Here is a 13,924-nt window from a genome sequence, read left to right on the forward strand (position 1 = left end):
TGTGGGCAGGGAGGGGTAGTGTGGGTGCTGCCTGTTAGTGGGGTGGGCAGGGGTGAGGGAACGACTCCTGACCTCATCTGGCCTCTTGAGGAGGCTGGGTTCCAGCCAGACTAAGCCAGAGGAGGGAGCTGGGGCCCTCCTTATCCTGCCCTCCCTAATACCTGGCAGCTCCCCAAGGCTTCTCCACTTGTTTCCAATCCCCCTAGCCCTTCTTGTCGCCCTCAGCTCCCGTCCACGTCCGCACACAGAGGCACAGAAGGAAAAAGCGTACTCGTCCGAGGCACCGGGAGGTTTATTATAAGAACTGTACAAAGGAGCCTTCTGCTGGCCTGGCTTGGGCCTGTTCCCACCCGGACGAGGTGCAATGGCTGTGGGTCTGCAGGGGGAGGAGGCCTGGACCCTATTCAGCCACGCTGGCTCTGTACCCGGCCCAGTGGAGAGAGTTCAGTCCAACAGAGGCTGAGGCTCTGGGGCCACACTCATCCGGCCCCAAGAGGAGGAAGGAAAGGACACGGGCAGGGTGCTGGTCAGAGAAGAGGCTGACCCCTGGAGGAACTTCTGAAGAAAGAGCCGGAACTGCTGCAGGAAGAGATGGAAGAAGCAGGGGCCTCCTTCCAGAGAGGACCCAGGCGGGGCCAGGGAGCGGGGCTGGGCAGTGGGTGTGAGGAAGAGAAGCAGAGAAGGCAGAAGGGTGCCCTCACGGCCATGAAAGAAAGAAATGTCCGGGCAGAGTGGGGCAGACAGAAAGGAAGGCTCCAGCCTGTGGGCGTGCACACAAGCAAACACACACACACATGTTGTTTGGAGGTTTTGCTGCTTCCTGAGTTTTAATCAAACTGTTCACGAGAAACAAGAAGAAAAAGAAGAGGAACTAAGTGCAGTGGGGGTGGGGTGGGGGGCTCAGTGTGCAAACCTTACCACGTGTGTTCACACTCACATACACACTCACAGCACAAGGACACTTCCACGGACTGGCCGACAGAGAAGACACACGCATACCCACTGGTTAAGCACTCCAGGGCACGCTGACACACACACACACACACACAGATATACACATAGACAGATGCATATGCAGGTTCTATGGGACACAGTGGTTCACAGACGCACACGCACACACACACAGGTGAGTAAATCCAGTGACCCCGAGCTGGTGTCTCACCCCCTCCTCCAAGCTCGGCCTCTGTCTATTCACAAGAGCCCAGATCGGTGGTGCCAACAGAAGCATCGCACAGCTTCCAGTGGCCAGAAGTTGGACGCTTGGGCCTGAGCCAGGTGAGCAGTTCCCACCTCAGTGTTGAAATCTCGAACGTGAGCTCAGCTAGAACATTCTTAGGACCACTTTGAGGAGGGGGGGAAGGATGATGCAAGAGGAAGAGAAGGGTGTGGCGGGGGGTGAGGAGGGGACCCTGGGGCTAGGGAGGCTGCCAGGAGCCCAAGTGGTGCTGATGGAGGAGGAAGACGGGAATCTTCTTCCCAAGCCCCAGGGTCCCCGACCCCACCCGAGATCTGGGTGCTCAGTTCAAGGAAGCCCCCAGTGTAGTAATACACTGGTGGGATCCAACCCCTGCTACCCACCCCATCGTGCTTTCTAGAAAAAGATAATTCCCAAGGGGAATCTTCCCTTCTGCTCTTCTCCCAGGGGCCAGCCAGGGAGCCGGAGGGCCTGGGCAATGGATGAATCGGGAAAGGATTCAGGGGCCACAACCCACCCAATGTCTCAGCATCCAGTGGCCTCCCCACCACCCACCCACCACCGGGTATATGGAGCCATTTCTGAACCAGGGATGTTTTCCTTCTCCTGAGAATTCCTGAGCAGGCAGGGTGAGCCGCATCCCAGAGGCCGGACAGGGTGGCAGGCCCTGGGCTCAGGTCTGCTCCCACTGAGGTGAAGACTTCCTTGTCCCAGAGGGAGCTGGAGGCCTGAGCCACTGCCTGCAGAGAGGTCAGTAGCCCTTAAGACTCTGGGGGCAGGAGGGCAGCCAATCCCTCCATCACAGGCCGGCTCCTCCCAAGTGGGGAGCAGAGACTCTGATGTTCTGACCTCCCCCGGGGCTGTGAGGAGGGCAGCAGGGCCCACGAGGAGGTGAGAGCAACTTGAATGTGAATATCGCGGAGGCAGTGGCCTCAGCCCAGAGTGGAGACTTCAGGTACAATTCCCCCCTTCCATGGCCTGGGTGACAGCCCAGCATGGACAAAGCCTGTCCCCACCAGGGAGCTGGGTCAGTCCCGGACGCACAGCCCTAGCTCCCTCAGCGGCAGGCACCAAGGGGGTGCTTCGGGGCTGTGCCACCTCACCACCACTTGCTAGACGAGAGACTCTTTGACCCCTGGGCGCACCGTCTGCCCCAGGGGTGGGGCGGGAGGGAGGGGTGCGTCAGAGGGGCTGATGGGCCTGAGCCCCATGGCAGGTCCGGGGTCCCCTGTGGAGCCCCTCTCCTCCTCTTTGCTCGGCACACCGCTGTTCCCGTTGTCGGGGCCGTACATCTTGCTCATGGTGTCAGCGATCAGCCCCTCCTTCTCGGGGGCCCCGTCCCTGCCGCCGTCATGGTTGTGGCGGTACATGTAAGAGGCCTGCTTCACGGAGCGCTGCAGCAGATGCCGGCGGTAGGCCCTCTGGATCTTGATGGCGCACACTTCTTCGTGCTTCCTCTTGAGGGTGGTGGTGATGGGCTCATAGGAGACCTTGGAGGGGTTGGCGGCCATGAACTTCTCCTCCATGGTCTCCTTGAGGGCGTCCATCTCCCCGGAGTCACCCAGGACCTCTTTGGTCAGGGCAAAGAGGATGTCCAGGCAGTGGATCTTGTCCCCCGGCACCATGGGCAGGTCCATCGTGATGAGCTTGATCTTGTTGGGCTTGGCGATCCTCAGCGGCTCCTGCAGGGTGTCCACGAAGTCGGAGAGGCGGCTGTAGTCGATGAACTGCGTGGCGTCGGGGTCGAACTTCTCCCATGTCTCGTAGAACATCTCAAAGTCATCCTCCCCAAGAGGCTCGCTGCTCTCCTCCGTGGCCACGTTGAAGTTCTCCAGGATGATGGCGATGTACATGTTGACCACGATGAGGAAGGAAATGATGATGTAGCTGCAGAAGAAGCAGATGCCGATGGAGGGGTTGCCACAGTCGCCCCGGATGCTGGTGCCCGGGTTCTCCAGGTTGGGGTCACAGTCAGGGGGCCCGCTGTTGAGGATGGGGTTGAGGAGCCCATCCCAGCCGGCCGACGTGGTGATCTCGAAGAGGCAGATGATGCTGTTGCCAAAGGTCTCGAAGTTAAACATGTCGTCGATGCCCGACTCCTTCTTGACGTAGGCGAAGTTGGACATGCCGAAGATGGAGTAGATGAACATGACCAGGAAGAGGAGGAGGCCGATGTTGAAGAGGGCGGGCAGCGACATCATGAGCGCGAAGAGCAGCGTCCGGATGCCCTTGGCCCCGCGGATCAGCCGCAGGACCCGCCCGATCCTCGCCAGGCGGATCACACGGAACAGCGTGGGTGAGACGAAGTATTTCTGGATCAGGTCGGAGAGCGCCAGGCCTGCAAGGGAGGAAGCCTCGAGGAAGCACTGCTGCCCTGGGGGTGGGCGGCAGGGTCGGGGAGCAGGGGGAAGGCGCAGCTCCTTGGGGCATGCAGTGCTGGGCTCGTCTACCCCAGGAAGGAGCAGTAGAAATTCATCGCTCAGTGCACAGCCTGAGTGCCCTGACCCATTAGACTCTCCCAGGGCTCTTGGGGTCCTGGGCTCCATCTCTGCCCTGACGCAGCCCAGTGGAGGTGGGATGTGCCAAAGTGGATGGGGGGGTGGGTAAGGCCCATTGCCAAGGCTGTTCACAGATGCCATGGATGAGAGTGAGGGGGAGAACAGCTCTGGGTGTGTGATGATGGGCATGTCGCCTACCTGGTTTGTGACTCAGTTTCCTCATCTGTAAGATGGAGATGACAACAGTCCCAGTCTCAGGACATTTGTTAGGAACAGTTACTAATTACACAGCTAATACTGTGAAGTGCATGGCCTAGTTCAGGCCAACTGTAAGTGATGGATAAATGACAGCTAGTTACTGTCATAATTACACACACCTCTCCTGTGCGTAAGGCTGCTAGATCCATCTTCTTTTTTTAGTTTATTTATTCGGCTGTGATGGGTCTTCGTTGCAACATGTGGGATCTTTAGTTGTGGCATGCGGGATCTAGTTCCCTGACCAGGGATCGAACCTGGGGCCCCTGCATCAGGAGTGCAGAGTCTTAGCCACAGGGCCACCAGGAAAGTCCTGGAACCATCTTCTTATGTCTTTCCCAAAGCACACTGGGACCTGAACGTGCATCTTCAGGTCAGGTGAATGCTTCTGGAGCTGTACTCGTGTGTGCACAGGTAACAGGCTGCCTGGGAACCCACCGTCTGTGCTTCTGTGCATTTAGTGTAGACACCGGGTGCAAATGCATGTGTGTGTGTGTGTCTGTGTGTGTGCAAAAGCATACCAAGTGCATGAGCAGGTGTGCGTGTGGACATGAGGAGGGCGACCCCGGGCCTTCCCGAACGACTCAGCCCAGCCCGGCCCTGCTCACCCACAATGGACAGGATGACGACCACAAAGTCGAAGATATTCCAGCCGACGGTGAAGTAGTACTGGCGCAGGGCCAGCATCTTGAGCACGCACTCGCCCGTGAAGATGATGATGAAGACCATGTTGATGTTGTACAGGATGTCCACCTTGAGCTGGCTCTGGTCGTCCGTCTCCACCATCATGGTGACCATGTTGAGGCAAATGAGGATCATGATGGTGATGTCGAACGCCTGCTTGGTCACCAGGTCGTACACCATGCCCTGGACCTTGTTCTGCAGCAGGGGTGGGGGTGCGGGCAGCGGTCAGAGCAGGACATGCACCGGCAGGAGAGGCGAGAGGACACGACACAGGAGTGTGGGGGTGGGGAGGCGAGAGAGAGAGAATGAAGGCATCAGGGCATCCTCGGGAGGCAGGGAGACCCATGGAGACGGGCCACTCTGTGGGGTCTGTGGGCCTCCTTCCTCTCTCTGGGAACTTCTTCCCGAATTAAGGGCCCTCAGCAACCCCTCCTCCTTCTCCCGAAGTGGCTGCTCACTGGGGGAGCTGTCTGGACATCCTCTTCCTCCCCTCTCCAGGGGCCCTTGCCCCCAGAGGCCACCAGCTAAGGAGCTGAATGGACGCTGGGGGCGCTGGGCGGGTCAGGCAAGGGGTAAACCAGTGACTGGAGTTTGTCAGGCTGCTCTTGCTTGCACATGAAGTGTGGCGTTATGGAGAGGTGCCCCTCCCAGCAGGTGGGCACAACCTTCCTGCAGGGGGCCCCAGCCTCACACCAGGGACACAGCCTGGTGGGCAGAGAGCAGCCTGCCTTCTGCATCCCCCGCACAGGGCCCCCTTGGGCAGGAGCCTTATATGGGCTGTAGCGGGAGGGGCCCAGAGGGCTGGTACCTGGGGCCGGGGAATTGGCTTCTGAGGCTTCTTGGAGCCAAGCTTCTTCATGGCGTTATAGTATTTCTTCTGTTCCTCTGTCATGAAGATGTCTTTCCCTCCAAAGTACAATGGGATGGGGCCCGTAAGGTTGGAGAGTCCCCCTTCTCAGCTTCCAGGACTTCCCTACCTCAAACATCTGTGTAAAGCCCTCCCCCATCCCAGCAGGGGGGCCTGGTGGGAAGAGGGAAGGAGACCTGCTTAGAGGGCCAGAGATGGGGGTTGAAGGAGGCAGGGAAGGGGGACGGAAGGGTCCAGAGAAAGGGGGGTGGGTGACAGACAGAGGGAAGGGGCCAGCACAGCCCTCATGGCCCATTTTGGGCCACCTTCCATCAGTATTTCACTGGGTCCTCAGAATGAGCCGGCAAAGCAGGCAGCACGAGCCTCATTTTGTACAGAAGGAAACCAAGGTTCACACTGGCCCCGTCACTAGTTCAAGGTCACCTGGTGGGATCGGAACCCAGGCTCTGCCTCGATCGGGTGCGCGGACAGTGTTTGTGAACATACGAAAGGAGGAGTGGACAAAGCGGGTGTGAGGAGGGAGCCCAGCGCAGGGAGAACCCAGGGGGGAAGGCGGGCTAGATACTCATCTTCTTCTTCTGCTGGTTGAAGTTGTCGATGATGACGCCAATGAAGAGGTTGAGGGTGAAGAAGGAGCCGAAGATGATGAAGATGACGAAATAGAGGTACATGTAGAGGTTCACCTCATACTGTGGCTGCTCTTCCTTCTGCAGCGGTCACAGGACAGGGGCGGGTATGCGGGGTGGGCTGGGGGCACACGCTGCCTGCTCCCTGTCCCACTGTGGGCCCACCCACCCCTGTAGGCAGTGGGGTCTCGGGGGCTCCTGAGGAGGCGGCGTGGGGTGGGGATGGATCTGAGTCCTCTCCCCTGGCTCACTCACCAGCCCACATTTCGGGGACCCCCACTCACCTCCCGGGAGTCCACGGCAGCATACATGATGTCCATCCAGCCCTTGAAGGTGGCCTGCGAGAGTGTGGTTGGGTGTGAGGGGAGGGGCTGCTAGCTGCTTCCACCATCCATGAGTTTCCCTCCCTGCCCACCCCAGAAGCTGCCTGCTCCGAGTCCCACTGGGCAGGCATCAAGTACAGACCATCAAAATACAGACAGGTATGGACACGACCTCTGGGTCCTCCAGCCCTGGAGGCAGGTGGGAGGTTCCCTAACGAGGAGTGGCCGTGGGCTCAGTCCCAGTGAGATTCCAGGGGCGTCTCCACCCCTGCCTCATGCAGGGGCCGCATGTCACACTCACCACCTGCAAGAGCGAGAGGTAGCCGAGGCCCACGTTGTCGTAGTTGACCTTGACGTTGAGCCAGCGGACCTGGCCCGTGTGCATCAGGCTCTCGCACTCGGACTTGTTGTTGACCTCGGTGATGTCGAATCTCTCGGAGGTGGTGGTGTTGATGCAGTAGTAGAACTTGCCGGCAAACAGGTTGACGCCCATGATGCTGAAGATGAGCCAGAAGATGAGGCAGACGAGCAGCACGTTCATGATGGAGGGGATGGCTCCCAGGAGGGCATTCACCACCACCTGGGGGCCGGGGGTGGGGAGGAGGGAGTCACAGCCAGATCCCCTCCCAGGCAGCAGGGTAGGGGGCATCACCCAGACTCCTCTGGGAGAGGACTCCCCACCCACACCAACCAAGGGACCAGGCAGGGAAGGCTTCCTGGAGGAGGGCTGATCTGAATGAACCCAGGCCTGCAGGAGAAGTCTACTGGGCTTTTTGTGGGGGTGGGGGATGGTGGGAGCAGGGAGCAGGGGTAGGGGGTTGCCGGCCTGCTGGCTGAAGAGGGCTCTCTGCTTCGCTGGAGCCAACAGCCCAGGGTGGGGAGCTGGGCTTCTCTGGAAGCAGCCCGGCCATGGGTCACCAGGCAGGAGACAAACACTCTTTCCTCGGCCCCCATAGGAAACTCAGTCCCCGTGACCTGGCCCCCGGCTCATCTGCTCACAGGATTAGAGACAAAGACCCAGAAAAGAACGGAGCCTGTGAAGCAGCAGGAACCTTGGGGACTGGAGCTCTGTGCCCAGCCAGCCCTGGCCACACAGGCCAACCTCATTGTTTCCGGCTGAGCTGAATCTGAGAATTAATCTGTTTTCAAGGAGAAGTGGTTTCATGACCTCCAGACAAAGTGAGTGGTGTAAGCCCGGTGATGCCCAGGGCAATTCTATTCCTGGCTGGGGCATCAACCAGCTGTGTGGCCATGGCCAGGTCATTTTCCCCCAGTGGGGAGGGGTCCCTGGCTGGGCCGGGCTCTTGTATGGGAGACCCCAGGCTGAGTGCCCTGCTGATCTGCAATCATCTGCTTCATGGAAGTCTGTCCCGCCCAGAGTAGGCCTTGCTCTTAACAGAACCCCTACTTCCAGCCTTAGCCGGGGAAGTCCCCTTGGTCTTGCCTGAACCCTGTATTTACCTGTCACTTCCGCCCTCAGCGGCCTGAGGGAAGGATGGGCAGGCTCGGAGCCCTGGGGGGCCCCAGTCTGAGGCTGGGGAGAGTCACCTATAAACCCACAGACCTTTCCTTCCTCTCCTGCCTGGGTGCCCTCAGGCCCTTCCTGGGAGTGGCTGCGGCCTCTGCTGCCCCCTAGTGGTGGCAGAGAGGAGTGAAGGAGGGGGCTGCGGGCAGGAACGGGCACCTGGGCTGGTGTGTGGGGGTGCCTTTTGTTGTTGTTGTCGCTCAGTCACTCAGTCGTGTCCGACTCTTTGCGACCGCATGCACGGTAGCCCACCAGGCTCGTCTGTCCTCCCGGAGTTGGCTCAAATTCATGTCCATTGAGTCAGTGATGCTATCTAACCATCTCATCCTCTGCCACCTGCTTCTCCTTTTGCCATCAGTTGCCTGGGGGACCCCCAAACCTTGACTCCCGGTGGTGGCCAGAGTACAGACACGCCCCCAGCCCCCTTCCAAGCTGTGGCTGCTCCCCCAATCCTTAGCCCTACTCACAGTCCCCCTCGACACCCACCCTCATGCCCTCGAATCGAGACAGTGCCCTCAGGGGGCGCAGGGCCCGCAGCGTCCGCAGGGATTTGATGGGTCCCAGCTCCGAGTAGCCCAGCCAGTTGGCCACCAGGCTGATGATGGAGACCTGCAAACGGGAGGGCAGGTGGTCAGGGAGTTCGGGGCCTTGGCCCCAAGGAGGGCCTCCGGAGCTGGCGGCGGGGCTGGGCGGGAGTGGGGCGGACTCACGTCCACGATGAGGAAGTCGAGCCAGCACCAGGCATTGGTGAAGTACACCTTGAAGCCGTAGGCCACCCACTTGAGTAGCATCTCCAGGATGAAGATGTAGGTGAAGACCTTGTCGGCGTACTCCAGGATGGTGCGGATGACTCGCCGCTGCTCAATGTGGATGTCCTCGAAGGCCTGGGGGCACCAGCAGGCGGGTGGCCAGGGCCCGGAGGCTGGGGCAGCAGCCATGTCCCTACAGCTGCTGGTTCCCAGGGGTCTGGCACTGGGGTTAGATGCGGGGGCAGACTCCCCGCACCCATCGTGGGGGTGAGCGGGGGAGTTCCTGGTGGGGGGAAGCCCCTCAGCTCCCCTTCCCCAGACCTAATGATAGGAATGTTCACTAACCTGCAGGGGGTTTGCTGTGACACAGGCTGGCCCCCCCACCCCATATTCCCTTCCCACCTGCTCCCTGGTCGGGACCTGTCAGCCAGGGAGGCACACAGGGTCAGAGCCCATCTGCCTCTTTGTGAAAATGAGCACAGTCTGCCACACACCCTGGAAGCACTGGTGAGTTCTTCAGGGCTCTCTCTCTGGGTTCGGGCCTGTCCAGCAAGTGTTCCTCCCATGGTGCAGAAAGGAGGGAGCCCTGGGACAGCCTGCTTCCAGCCTGGCCCCTGCCCCTGCCCATGCCCGGCCCTCAGGGCGGCGCCTACCAAGGCCCCACTGCTGAGCAGGATCATGAAGACAATGAAGGTCTCAAACCAGTTGTGCTCAACGATCTTGAAGCAGGCCCTGCGGAGGGTCCACCACTTCTTCCCTCGACCCTGGGAGATGTCCACGTAGAGGAAGGGAAAGCGCTGCACGCAGGCTGGGGAGGGAGGGCGGCAGGGGCACCCGTCACGGTCAGCCCGTTTCCCCCCCTCCCCTTCCCAGGATATGCCCCCTCCCCACCCTGACTGCATGCAGAGACACGCCAGAGAACAGGGGTGCGGGCCACCCACGCAGGTTCCACGGCTTTCAGCTGTCCCCATCCTCCCCCACGTCCCCCAGGCAGCCTCCACTCTGCACAACCCAAACTCTCTGGGCAAAGAATGTTCCGGAAGGGCCAGGCAGGCCTCTTTCTGGAAGACGAAGCTGAGAAAGACAGCCTTAGAGAAGCCAGTGCTGAGCGCCTGCTTCGTGCCGGCCATACTCAGGGCTCTATGGGGATTCTGTGCAGCAGCCTGTGGGCTGCTGGGATTGTCACCCACGGCACACACGGCAGGGGGCAGAGGGGGCAGGGGCTCAGAAGCATCTGCTCTGATACCCCTTCCTGGGGTCGCATTCTCCCAGGTGCGGAAGGGCAGGGCACCATCGGAGGAAGAAGGCCCTGCTGCTTTTGGTGACTCGCCTGTCCCCAGGCCGTCCCCAAGGAGACGGTGAGCTGAGGCTGAGGCTCTCCTCGGGCCCTAGCCTGGCCTGCCCCTTCCAGGGTCTGCCGGGCTGGGGGAGGCATCCCGGCGGGCTGGCCCTCACCCTCGGTGAAGCACTCCTCAGGCTGCTCCCCATCAGGGTTCTCCTCGGCCTGTTCCTCGGGGTCGTCCTCAGGGGGCTTGTAGTCAGCAGTGCTGCAGACGGAGGAGTTCCCATCCAGGGGCTGCAGCGGCTTCTGCAGAGGCCACAGGGTCACGTGGGGCAGAGGGGGTCCAGATGGGAGCCCCGAGGGGAGGGCCCAGAAGGGAGAAGGGGAAGCGGGGGTGGGGGGTGGAGCAGACTCATTCATTCACAGACTCATTCATTCATTCAGCCCTGGATTGTGGAGCCAGCACTGGGTTCTGTGCAGAAGGACCCAGGCCTTGGCCCTATCCTCAGGGCACTTGGATTTGAAGAGGCTCAGAGATGCTGGCTAGAAGGGAAGGGGTCAGGATGGAGCAAGGTCCGAGCCCTCTTACGCTCTGTTCAGCTGAGGAATCCAGGAAGGATGGCGGGATTCAGAAAGAGTGGGGGTAGGGGGCTGGTACTCCAGCCTGGCCAGACCTCCCTCACCTCCTCCTGGCCCAGCCTCCACTCCTCAAGGGGCCCCCTTTATGGCTGGGGTGAGGCCCCTGAAAAGGAAAATGGAGAGGGTCATGGGATGGTGGCGGGGGCAGCTGTCAGAATGGTGGCCAGAAAGGGAGGGCCTGGTGCCCAGTTGACAGAAAGGGAAACTGAGGCACGGGGCATTAGGTCGGGCAGGATGCCCGCTGAGCCACTGGCCCTGCCTATGCCCCCCACTTCTCACCGCCCCTCGGAAGCTGTGCCCGCCCCCTCCAGAGTCCCCAGCACCTTGGCCCGGCTGCTGTCCGGCCCTTCTCCACCCCCACTCCTCATACCGAGGTTGGTGCCACGTTTCCAGGGGTATTTATAGCTTGGCAGGCGCTCGGCTCCCTGGTAACTTAGTATGCCACGTATTTGGGGGGAATAAGGAGTCAAGAGCTTTCAGGGCAAAGTTTATTCAGGCTCTGGTGCCTGCTGGGCCCACGCTGCCAGGGTGGGGGTGGTCAGGGGGCCCTGCCCTAGCTTATGTGCTGATCCTTCCCCTGATGGAGCTGGATGGTGGGTGAGGGGCTCAACCTGAGCTTCTGGGGGCAACCGCCAGGGCCTCCCCAACCCTTACAGGGGAGGGGCAGGGGCAGGGGGTGGGCATCAGGGCTCCCACTGAGGCTGGGGCCCAGCTCTCCAGTTCTTCGGCTCCACCCCACTGGATCTCTGACCCCCCTCTCCTCAGTGTCTCCAGCCCAGACCTGGCACTCTGGCCCACGCTGGGAAGTTGGGACCGGGTCCCCACCACCACCAGGGGGCGTCTACACAGAAACAGACGATAATAGCAAGAACTTGGTAGGGGCTTCTTAACCCCAGGGCAGGGTTAAGAGAGGCCCCTTGGGTTCCAGCCCTGGATTCAGGCTTCTCAGGTGAGAATATGCTATCTCACAGCGCCACCTGCTGGTGAGAGGGGACCCAGGAGGAGCTGCAGGGCAGGAGTGCAGGGAAAGGCCTGGGGTGTTCAGACAAGTGGAGCGGGTCATAATAATGGTATTTATATGTCACCATTCACAGAGATGCTCTGCACACAGCATCTCATCTAATGCTCACAGTAACACCACAAGGTAGGTACCATTACCCCACCTTACAGATGGAGAAACTGAGGCTTGGAGAGGCTTTGTGCCATGTTCAAGGTCATACATAAATGCAGAGTCGTCTCTGTCTGACTCCCAAGCCCTGAATCTGGACCTTGCTACGGGCTTACCTTGACATCCTCAGGCTCAGAGAAGGTGTCAGTTTCCTCCTCTGTGGGCATCTCCAGGTCAGACTCCTCGGAGGCGATGGGCACGTGGATGGTCAGGTAGGGGTTGTTGATGAAGTTGAGGTGGTCCAACTCAATGCTGGGGGGAGGGCCGTCAGCCAGACCCACGTGGTTCAGGATGTGGTTGTCCTTCTTGAGGTCCTTGCCATCCTCCTCGGGTGGAGGCTCCTTCTTCTCATCCTCGGGGGCGCTTTCTGGAGCCTCGCCGGCCTCCCCATCCTCGCCGATGCTTCCAAGGCTGAGCATGATAACCTTGGGGCTCAGCACCTTGCCATGCAGCAGCCCCACGAGGAAGGCTTTGGCGAAGCCGATGCCCCACGTGATGCGAGCGATGGCAATCTGCAGGTTGTTCATCTCGCCATCCTCATCCGAGGCCGCCAGGCTGTCGGCACTGAACGAGCTGAGCAGCAGGGCCAAGAACAGGTTCAAGACCTGGAGAGCAGGAGGTGAGGGGGAGCCTGAGCTTAGCTGCGGGGCCCCGAGGGTGCCACCTTCAGTCCACATGAGGGTCCTCGGGCCTCCAAGTCAGACCTACCTCTTGGTGGGCATTAAAGAGGGGCATCATCTAAGAGAGGGCTTCCCTGGTAGCTCAGATGGTAAAGAATCTGCCTGCAATGCAGTAGACCTGGGTTTGATCCCTGGGTTGGGAAGATCCCCAGGAAAAGGGAATGGCTACCCACTCCAGTATTCTTGTCTGGAGAATTCCACGGACAGAGGAGCAGGGGGCTTCAGTCCTTGGGGTTGCAAATGGTTGGACACGACTGAGTGACTAAACATCAGCAGCAGCACCTAACAGAACCCTCAAAACTGCTCTTGGAGCTGAGAAGTGCTACAGTCGTGCCCACTTTACAGATAAGGAGACTGAGGCTTGGGCAGGAGAGGACTCTGCTGACCAAGGCGGAGGCAGGGTTTGAGGAGGCCCACTGGGGGACACGGACTCTTCCACGACTCTGTCCTCCACTTCCACTGCTAGAGGATGCAGATCAAAAACTAGGGCTCCCGTCTCCAAGCTTCGGGGATTCATTGGGAGCCTATTTTGAGCCTTCTCTTGTCTTGTAAGTGGGACTTCTAGTAGTCCACGGGCTCCTGGTACGTGCTCCTGTGTCCTCAGTTGTGTCTGACTCTTTTCAACCCCATGGACTGTAGCCAGCCCGATTCTTCTGGCCGTGGGATTCTCCAGGCAAGAATGCTGGACTGGATTGGGTTGCCATTTCCTCCTCCAGGAGATCTTCCTGACCCAGGGATCGAACCCATGTCTCCTGCGTCTCCTACATTGGCATGTGGATTCTTTACCACTAGTGCCACCTGGAGTTCCCAGGACTCAGACGTATGTCCCCGGCTGCTGTGGAAGGACGTCTGATCTACCTTGGCTCACTCCCTTTCCTTCCCCCGGGGTTCCCTGCTCTACTGACACTCTTATCTTATCCCCACTGAAAGGGACGTAAGAGGCTACTGGTCTACCTCCCTCAGCTTTATTTTTTGGCGGATATTTACTGAGCCTCTCCCACTGTGTGCAGGAATGACTGGCCTCAGTTTGCTCCCAGCCTAGAGACAGACATTTGATCAGACAATTACAACGCAGTGGGCTTGCACAAAGTAGAGACTGGGGTTCACAGGCTTTGAAACCATGCCGCTTGGCCTTGAACCCCAAGTGATTAGCTGTGTGTCCAGAGGCAAGTCCTATCGCTGCCCCGTGCCTCGGTTTCCTTATTTGTACAATGGCGATGATTCCAGTACCTACCTCCTCACGTTGTTGTTGTGAGGATTGAAAGGTTGATACAACTAGAGAGCACAGTAGGCACTCAAAACGTGTGGGCTGTTATGTGTGCAGTAATAGAAGGTTTTACATGGTAGTGGGAGGAGTGCGATGAACTCTGAGGCCAGCTCTGCATTTCATGAATGAGGAGCCTGAGTTCTCCCAGAGAGGTGGAGTGACTTG

The 13,924-nt window shown here is 59.6% G+C and overlaps 1 protein-coding gene across 1 annotated transcript in view; it reads right to left on the reverse strand.

The window, feature by feature from the left end:
• Positions 1–274: 274 nt before the first annotated feature.
• The window catches only part of SCN4A (sodium voltage-gated channel alpha subunit 4), a 52,953-nt gene continuing 39,303 nt past the window's right edge, over positions 275–13,924 (reverse strand). Inside the window, exons 15-25 of the mRNA XM_019981203.2 lie at positions 11,929–12,417; positions 10,179–10,311; positions 9,377–9,531; positions 8,685–8,858; positions 8,461–8,583; positions 6,751–7,029; positions 6,411–6,464; positions 6,070–6,207; positions 5,441–5,545; positions 4,557–4,827; positions 275–3,533 (exon numbers count right to left, since the gene is read on the reverse strand). Of these exons, the coding sequence (XP_019836762.2) occupies positions 2,308–3,533; positions 4,557–4,827; positions 5,441–5,545; positions 6,070–6,207; positions 6,411–6,464; positions 6,751–7,029; positions 8,461–8,583; positions 8,685–8,858; positions 9,377–9,531; positions 10,179–10,311; positions 11,929–12,417 (3,147 nt within the window). The 3' untranslated portion in view covers positions 275–2,307. The remainder of the gene's footprint in view (positions 3,534–4,556; positions 4,828–5,440; positions 5,546–6,069; positions 6,208–6,410; positions 6,465–6,750; positions 7,030–8,460; positions 8,584–8,684; positions 8,859–9,376; positions 9,532–10,178; positions 10,312–11,928; positions 12,418–13,924) is intronic.

This window comes from Bos indicus, chromosome 19 (assembly GCF_029378745.1).
Source record: "Bos indicus isolate NIAB-ARS_2022 breed Sahiwal x Tharparkar chromosome 19, NIAB-ARS_B.indTharparkar_mat_pri_1.0, whole genome shotgun sequence".
Taxonomy (NCBI): Eukaryota; Metazoa; Chordata; class Mammalia; order Artiodactyla; family Bovidae; genus Bos; species Bos indicus.